Consider the following 9595-nt stretch of genomic DNA (forward strand, 5'->3'; position numbering starts at 1 on the left):
GGTTGAGAAACCTGTCAGCTACGATTGAATGACAGTGCAGACTCAGTGGGCAGGATGGCCTAATTTTGCTCTGAAATCTTGTGGCCTTATGGTCCTCCCATTGCTACTCTATTAAGTTGTTGAGCCCTTTAAACTCCATACTTTACTTCACCACTGTGCCTGGCCCAGCCTCCCCTCCCCCTGACCCAGTGTAAATTGCAAGTCAGGGTGGGGGTTTCACTGCCTCACGTGCTGGAAGTCTAATGAGCAGGTGAAGGAGTCTAAATGAGTCAATGTTCCAATTATTAAGCTGCCAGAAATCTTGCTTTGCTGCTGTGTAGCAGTGGATTAGGGCAACTCTTTTTTGGGTTTATTACTTTCTTCATGTGTATTAACTCATACTTAATTTGACTTACTTTTTATGGAAATGAAAATTGTAAAATTTTAAAAAACCATTACTTTGTTGGAACATCAAGACCAGCAGAAACACAATGCAAAGGTTAAAAAGAAGCCATTGTCAATCAACCAGAATTTTGTGTAGAACTTCAGAAAATACTGGGTTGAGAAATAATATTTTGAATCGGCAGGACTGGGGCTGATTCAAATCCATTTGGTGACTCTGCACTTCTCAAACATCCACAACCACACGTCCCAAAAGGACTTGAGAGTTTGTGATGAGAAGTGGGGATACTGGCTCTTTTTCTCTCTCTCTTCTCTCCCTTTCCCCCAGCTCAAAGAGCATTGGAACCCAACTGCTGCCAAGCTAAGACCATGTAACTCTGCATGAAATATAGTTTGGCTGTGGAACCTCCTGCTTTGTATGGCTCTACACTGCATCAGCCAGTGCCTTTACTCACTTGACTAGTGGGAAGTTGCAAGTAAGTATAAATCTTGTTGAATTATGCCTGACTTTTTATTGTGTGTAAGGATCTTTGTACTGCAATTAAATTTCCAACCCCAAGAAATGTTTCTGAATTTTAAGCATGAATTTTGTAACTTGGCAGCGTAATGTGTTCTGTTCAATGTTTGCCTTAAGATCTGGCATCCCTGTTCTGGAGCCTTTTAATGTGGAAGTACATTGAGATCTAGCTAGTGCTAATCAGCATATTTGGTCCAAGAATTGAAAATATAGTTGTGTCAGACCTCAGTAGTAGTTTTGCCATTGTGCGTGGTTCAGCAACCAACACAGAATCAAATTGGGCTCAGTTTGAGCAAAAAATGGTCCAAAGGCTGTTTTATCATCAATGATAAGTGAATTAAGTGTCTCCTTAAATGAAATGCTCTTATTGATAAACATATTGGCAGTAGCTACAGGTGCAATGTTGTGGAACTAATGGAAATATTGCCCAGTATAATCTAGACTAATGGGTTTCTTTTATTTATAGATGGTTAAGAATTTCCGTGATGAGACTTGTTTTGTCATCTGCACCTTGAAAGGTACGGTTTACATTTTTACAGTTTCATGTATCACTATTGTGGTCTCGCATTGAGCTTTATTACATCTTCATTGTTTTTCTTGCAAGCCTTAACTCTTGATAAGTTGAACATTTTGTATTAACAGCTATTAAAATCTGTTCTTAAAATTCATTCATGGGATGTAAGCATCATTGGTTGGGCCAGGATTCATTGCCCATTTCTACTTGTCTAGAGGGCAGTTAAGAGTTGATGACATTGCTGGGGCCTGAAGTTGTATGTAGACCAGACCAGATCAGATCAGGATAGTAGATTTCCTTCCCTAAAGGACATTTATGAATCAGGTGGGTTTTCACCACAATTGACAGAAGTTGCAGGATCACCGTCCTTATTCCAGATTTTATTGAATTCACATTTCACCATCTGCCATGGTGGAATTCAAATTGATGTCTCCAGACATTGGTCTGTATTCTGGATTGCTAGTACAGTCACATTACGACTCCTCCCCTTGTTCTTGTTGGACAGCTTGGCAATAGAGAATATGTTCTCAGATATCTTTTATTCATTCAACTGGTTGAAGATTCTAGAACCAGGGGGCATGGTTTAAGAGTATGGGACCAGGTCATTCAAAAGAGATGTTAGAAAGCACATCTGCGTGCAAAGAGATTTGGAACTCCCTTCTTCAAGTGGCAGTCTCTGCTAATTCAATTCTTAAATTTAAATCTGAGACAAATTTTTGTTAAGCAAGGGGACCGAGGCATGTCAGTCCAAGACTGGCATATAGAGTGAAGTCACGGATCAGGCACGAATGTATTGAATCGTGGAGCAGGCCCAAGGGGCTGAATGGCCTGCTTCTGTCTTTGTGTTCTTATGCGGGTGACACCAGCTGGACCTGCGTTTATTGCCAATCGCTAATTGCCTCAAGAGGAGTTAAGTGTCAACCACACTGCTGTGTGAAATAACTCCACGAAGACTGGTGTCCAGTCACCAAGTCACCCTTTATTTACACGTGCATAGTACATGACACTGACCCAGCTAGCTCAGAGCTGGCTTTGAGAGTGAGCAGAACCCCTAACACTCTGTTTTATATCTGTCAGCCAGGGCTCCCTGATTGTGACCATTAACCTGGTCCAATCAGGGAACTCCTATACAATGAGGTCCACCTGGCTGACCTTGTCACTACACTGTGGGTCTGGAATTTTGTGGCGGCCACATCAGGTAAGGAAGGCAGATTTCATTCTCTTAAGGACACCATTAAAATAGACAGGTTTTTACCCCTACTGACAATGGTTACATTCCAAAAATGGTTACATAACCATCATTAGGTTGTTTTTTAAAGGAAAAAGTCCAGATTCTATCCTGAATTCCCATTTCACCGTCTGCCATAGTGGGATTCAAATCTATGTCCGAAGAACATTAACCTGGGTTTCGGATTGCTAGCTCAGTGACATTGCCACTACACCAGCACCTGAACTTAATCATTAGGGAAAGTGTCTGCTATATATTTCCTTGAGGAATTGATGCCATAAATTATGCTCTGTTATTAAAGAATTGCCCATATGTTCCTTCCCCACTTCTAGTTATCCTGCTGTTATTGTGAATGAAACTTAAAATTCTTGCGTGTTCTTTGCAGCTGAGAGAAATGATGGGTACAACATCATCTTAAAATGACAAAAGCTGCACCTGATTCCCCAACATCAGGAGGAAGATTTGACTGCTTCCATATTGTTTGACTGTTGTCATCATTGTCAAACATGAACATCTGATTATCAGGCAAAAGATGAATTGCCCACGCAGTTGAAACTGAATTTTTCTAATGGCTTTGAGAAAACAAAGTTTTTTTTTTCTTTTTCAGAGTGAATACTATATTTGGGAAAGGATGGAAAAAGGGGATGATGATGTAATTCTTTTTTTGGCATTATTTTGCCCAGTTCCCCAATAAGGGGTGCTATGCTTTATACAAGGCAAGATGACAAAATTTTTTGCTTTATTCTGCACACAATATGGTGCACAATTTTATTTTTGATTCTTGGTTATTTCCTAATAAGTGGAGTGACTTAAAAATCATGTTTTCCTCCTCTTAGTTGCTTAGTACTTAGTCATGATGAAAGCTAGCTGCAATTTTTAGGCAGATTAAAAATTGACAAAATCATTCCAAAAGCAAAGAGCTAAATTGCCATAAAGCTTCCCATATCAGTGAAATGAAATTTGGCTTATCCAGTGACTTTGATAATGAAATGGTTTGTTTGCATTTGTAGTTTCATTTGTAAAGGATTGCAATTGTAAAAAAGTTGCTTCCTGGGGAGTAAACAGTGGGATTAATTTGTCACACTCATGGTCCTTAATCTTGAAATGCTTATGTTCTGCAATGTTCAGACTTTGTCTTGGTTTAAGGACCCAAGCTAAGGTTTGAGTTGTCCAAAGTTTTCTTACACAGGTCATATCTATCTGTTCCAAGTCATCCTCATGAAGATGTTTGTGAATGTGCTGTGACTCTTTACTGGGACTGGTGCTCTTAAGAATTTTCTAATTTGAAGCTATGATCACAGTCAAGTACTGACAATCCATTTCCTTTACTTGGTGCTACAGTGGGGAAGGAGGTGGGGAGGGTAAGAGAGATAGCCAGGCAACTAACCTTTAGGATGGATGAAGAATATATTATTTTCCTTTATTAATCAGACCATTCCATGTTCAAGAGCATTCTTAGGTTTTATTAGATAAAAGAAATCATTAAAGAAAAAGCGTGAACAAACATAGACTATATTTTAAGGTTGGGGAGAAAGCAGTGATATCTCAAAAGCTGAAGAGTTATGATCATATATTTTTAGTTGTTCATGGGACATGAGCTTTGCCCTTTCCTAATCCAAGAAATTGATGATGAGTCATCTTGAACTGCTATAGTTCTTATGGTGGAGCTGCACTCTGTGCTAATAGAGGAGGAGCAGCCAAGTAAATAAACCTGCTTTTTGCATCCTGACATATTTTCTGTTCAATGTTTGAAGCTAGTTCCACATTGGATTCTTTTGGATTTGGAAAAACTGATGCATGAAGTTGTTCATTATTCAAAGACAAGGGCATTAATGACTACCTAGAGCTTGCTGTATGTCACAGGCATTCTCTCTCAATGGGATTCTTCAATTAACAGTGTGTACTTAATTGAAACTTATTTGCAAAATTGTTGGTTCCAAATTGTTATTGTTTACACAACTGCTACTCAATTGGTAAATCACCCGGGGGGACAAGTTGTTATTGCATTTTAATCAAAATAAATAGACCTGATATAAGTTTACAACATTTTCAGCCCCTTTCTTTTGCTGGAAATTCTGCTGCAGTTGTTGAGATATATTAAACTGAGTTCAATTACTTACCTTTATACATTATCATATGCAGAGGAATCCCCCACCCTCTCCAACCCTTCCATTGTCTCTGCTTCATGCTGATAGACCAGCAATGAGTGATTTGCTGGCAAGTTTAGTCCTAGCTTATGGTGGGTGGGTAAGACTGTTCTCATATCTTGGCTGCATTGAGCAACTTGAGGTGTGGAAAACTGGAAGATAGGGAAAGTGGGGGAGGAAGGAGAAGAATAATCTAGTTGGCCATACCAAGGCATTTTGTTTTCAAAATAAAACTGACAAATTGAACCAGAGGGCTGGTTTCTACCAGATTGCCTACAGCAGAGAGTAGCACAGTGGTTAGTACTGCTGCCTCACAACACCAAGGACCTGGGTTTGATTCCAGCCTTGGGTGACTGTGTGTGTGGAGTTTGCATGTTCTCCCCGTGTTTGCATGGGTTTCCTCCCACAATTCAGAGATGTGCAGATGAAGTGGATTAGCCATGCTAAATCGTACGTTGTGTCCAGGGATGTGTAGGTTAGGGGGATTAGCCACGGAAAACGCAGGGTTAGGGGGATGGTTTGGAGGTGCGTGGGATGCTCCTTAGAGGTTGGGTGCAGACGTGATGGGCCAAATGGCCTCTTTCTGCACTGTCAGGATTCTATGATCTATATTAGTTCTGATACTAGCCCTCAGGCGGGAGACCTTGAATTTCTGAAGTTCCCGACCTATCAGTTAAACTAAGTGAACCCACATATCAGGATTCAAATTATCTGAATTTCCATGAAACCAGAAATTTCCAATGAATCATGAGCCATCAGATTGGCATATGAATTTCTTCATTTCATGATTTTAGGACGCAATTTTCCCATGGTTCAGAGCAATTGTGGGAAATAATTGAGCGACTTAGCTCCAGAGAGTTACTCACCCTTTTCTCAGCACCTCCGTGATTAAATGGCGGCTGAGAAGGTCCAGTGGGGACTTTCTTGACCTATCAGCTGTTAAAGCCTTTAAATGGTCAATTAAGGGCTGTGTAAGGCCCTTGATTCCTCACCTCCCGATTACCTGCCTTTCCAGTGTATGCTGATTTTCTGTCTGGAAACCTGCTAGTGTGGTTTGGGGTCTCCATTTGCCCCAATTTGGGTGCTTTTGGAAGCACCAGTGCAGGGTGGTGCTAGAGAGTGGTGTCTGAAAGCCACCGTCCTGCTCTTGCCTCTGGCAAACGCCTCTCAATAAGCCCCACCCCATGAGAAGCAAAAGAAAATGATCTGCCTTCTGGCCTTTGGATCCCTGAAATGTAGGCCTCAACCAGTGTTCTGATTAACCTGGACACCGATGCTGTGGCCTGTGATAAGCTGAGAAGCTTGCCTAAGTTTGTCAGTCCGCTCTTAAGCGGATTGACGCACAATCTGGCAAACTTACTCAGCGTTTGAACTGATGGGTTAGCGAACATCTAACATGGCCTTGCTCACACTTAGCCTGAAAAAGGGAAAGTTGTGGCATTAATTTCTAATGACGACTTTGCAGGATTACCCCCCTTTACTGTAGTAAGTATAGTATTGAAACTTGCTGATTGAAGGGTTAGGTTTGACAGACATGGCAGGAATGTTGTGTTTGATAATGAATGTTGACCCACTCTGTTCAATCATCCATGATGCAGGCAACTAACAATGCATCAGGTATGGGAAACACCTTTTTGAATGTATTTAATCCCTTCACGAGGGAGCTGTGCCTACCTGCAGTGGCAGGGAAATTCTAATGGACCCAGCCATGGAAAATGTGGCTAGATAGAACTTAAATATCATAAATTTGGTTCCGAAAAGCCGACACAAGTTTAGATTTAGTGAAAGGCATTGAGGTGTCAAATCCTCACGTGGCAATAAATTACATGCAGTTCTGTAGCAAATTGCCTATTTATAGAAAATCTGTAGGATTTACTTCATCGATCTGCTTTTCTGTTGAGCAATGAACATGCATTGTCATTAACTCTGCATTTTAGAACACTGTCTCACAGTAGTTTAGGGCATAACCATTATACTGAATGAATTTAATGCAGTGACGTTTCAGGCAAATTTCCAGCTTGTTGTCTCTTTATGTGTTTAGTTTTAAACAGAAAATGCAGCAAGTCCTGTGCAGATCTGGCAGCACTGAGAGAGAAACAGATTTAACAGATTACGTCAGTGGGTGGGACAGGAAGGTGTGTGATACAGTGGAAGACAAGAGAGATTAAGTGGTGGAAGAATTAGTTTTACAGGACCAAAGGGAATGCTGACGAGGTACAGAACAGAACAAAAGATGTCCCTAGAGCAGGTGTGCTGCTGCCTGAAAGCAAAAATAAGAAGAAAAAATAGATTCACGAAAGAAAAGGAAAATGGGGCCAGAGATCTTAGTTTGAAATTCTTAAACTCAAGTGTTGAGTCTGGTAAGTTGTGAAGTGCTTCAATGGATGACGCAGAATCACCCTATAATATACGTCTGTCTTAGGGCTCTTGTTATGCAGTGATAGCATCCTTACCTCTAGACCAGGAGACCCCAGGACCAAGTTTTCCACCTGTCCCACTGGTAGAAAGGTTGATTAGGAAATGTATGGACTTTTGTCTCTGTCTTTGTCCTTGTCCCATCCATCAATTGTTCAAAACCTATTATGCATCCATCGCTTCCCAGTTCTGATGAAAGGGCATTGATCTGAAACATTTCTTGTTGTTTTTATTCAGATTTCCAGCATCCGCAGTATTTTGCATTTTGATTAGTGTATTTTTTTGAGTTAGTTATGTGCTTTCTATAAACTCTGAAGTACTATTTTATGTGCCTTAGAAATGTTTTTGTACTCCTACCAATTATGTGTAGCTAATGGTATATTGTCTTAGTGTTGGGCAAGATTGGCACAGTTAATTTTTTTTCAACCGGCTCTCTGGGTTTTCTCTTACACTTTTGTTGCAGTCAATGGGTGAATATACACATTGCTATATAAACTCGGCAGGATTGTGGAGATAACACTGGGGGAGGTTGGTTGGAAAATATTGAATGTCATTACTTTTTTTTTAATGTAGAAGCATGTTTTGCACTGGTTTCTGTACACTTCAGCTCAGAAATGGAATGTATTCTGTACCTGCAGCCCTGTACACTGGCCAACTTAATAAATCTACCTTTTATAACAACATTTACATGTGCTTTCATTTCTTATATACAGACAGATTCTGCTTTCAGTATTTTATGTAAAGAGAAGTAAATAAATTGCATTTGTGCAAAGCCTGTGACAACAAGCTTAAAGTTTTACAGTTAATACAAAACTTTTAAAATGTCCCGGCAGCATCTGTGGAGAGAGAAACAGAGGTAATGTTTTGACTTCGGTGTGACTCTTTTTCAGAACTGAAGCCAGCATTTTGAGCAAAAGTCATTCTGGACTTGAAACATAAACTCTATTTCTCTCTCCACAGATGCTGTCAAACCTGTTGAGTTTTTCCAGCATCTACAGCCATTTGCTTTTGTAAGTATCCAGCTTGTTATAATGGAAGAAATGTTTTCACAACCAGCTTCCACAAACAGCCACATGATGACGATGAGTTATCCTATTTAGAAAAGTTGATCAAACTAGGGTCATACCCACTAGGGTTTAGAAGAAGGAGAGGGATTCTTAAGATCTTGAAGGGACTGGATAGTTTGGATATCTGCAGGCTATTTTCACTTGAGGAGAAGACTAAAACTAGTGGGCATTGTTTAAGAATAAGAGTTATCCCTTTTAATAGAATCCCTACAGTGCAGGAAGAGAGCATTCGGACGATTGAGTCCTCACCAACTCTCCGAAGGAGACCCAGACCCATAATCCCGCATTTACTCTGGTTAATCGACGTAGCCTGCAGATCCCTGGACACTACGAGGTACTTTTATCGTGGCCAATCTACCTAATCTGCCCATTTGTGGACTGTGGGAGGAGCACCTAGTGGAAAAGCACACAGACATGGGGAGAACATGCAAACTCCACACAGTCGCCCAAGGCTGGAACCAAATGCAATCCCTGGCACTGTGAGGCAGCAGTGCTGACCACTGTGCCAACATGCCATCCCTAAGGTAGAGATGAGATTTTTTTTAAGGCTTGTTAGTATTTGGAATTCTCATCCCTAGGATGTACTGGTGGCTGGGTCTTTAAATTTATTCAGGGCTAGATTAGATTTTTTTATTCGCAAAGTTATGGGGTGCAGAAGGGAAAGCTAAACCGAAACAAGATCTTGTGGAAAGTGGAGCAGGTTAATGAGCCAAATGGCTTATCCATGCTGATATGAGCAGATGATTGATTTCAGTGGTGTTGGAGATAAATGTTGGTTCTCATAACAGGGAGAACTCCTCATCTTCACTTTGAAACAGTGTCATCAGGAACATTGTCCTTAGTTTGACAACTAAGCTGAAACACAGACTCCCAACAATCATTTTCATTTAGGGGATGTAAGCTTCTCTTGCTGGGCAAACCTTTATTGCCCATCCCTAATTGCCCTGGAAAAGGTGATGGTGAGCTACATTCTTGAATGACTACAGTCCTTGGAGTGTACAGGATTTTGAGACAGCAACACTGAAAGAACAGTGATTTATTTCAGAATCAGAACTGAGAGTGGCTTGGAGGAGAACTTGTAAGTGGTGGTGTTCCCATATATCTGCTGCCCTCGTCATAGAGGCATACAGCACGGAAACAGATCCTTTGGCCCAACTCGTCCGTGCCAACCAGGTTTCCTAAACTAAACTAGCCCCATTTGCCTGTGTCTGGCTCATATCCCTCTCAAACCTTTTCTATCCATGTACTTGTCCAAATATCTTTTAAATCTTGTAATTGTACTCACCTCTACCATTTCCTCGTTCCAGCTCGTTCCATATATGATTA

General features: G+C 40.8%; 1 protein-coding gene across 2 annotated transcripts in view; it reads left to right on the forward strand.

Annotated features, from left to right (window-relative positions):
- Nucleotides 1–7885, forward strand: part of tfcp2l1 (transcription factor CP2-like 1) — a 55057-nt gene extending 47172 nt beyond the window's left edge. For both annotated transcript variants that reach the window (XM_048599128.1, XM_048599129.1), the window contains 2 exons: nt 1365–1416; nt 3026–7885. In XM_048599128.1, coding sequence (XP_048455085.1) covers nt 1365–1416; nt 3026–3063 — 90 coding nt within the window. In that variant the 3' untranslated portion in view covers nt 3064–7885. The remainder of the gene's footprint in view (nt 1–1364; nt 1417–3025) is intronic.
- The last annotated feature ends 1710 nt before the right edge of the window (nt 7886–9595 follow it).

Source organism: Rhincodon typus, chromosome 7, assembly GCF_021869965.1.
Source record: "Rhincodon typus isolate 14 chromosome 7, sRhiTyp1.1, whole genome shotgun sequence".
NCBI classification, from domain to species: Eukaryota; Metazoa; Chordata; class Chondrichthyes; order Orectolobiformes; family Rhincodontidae; genus Rhincodon; species Rhincodon typus.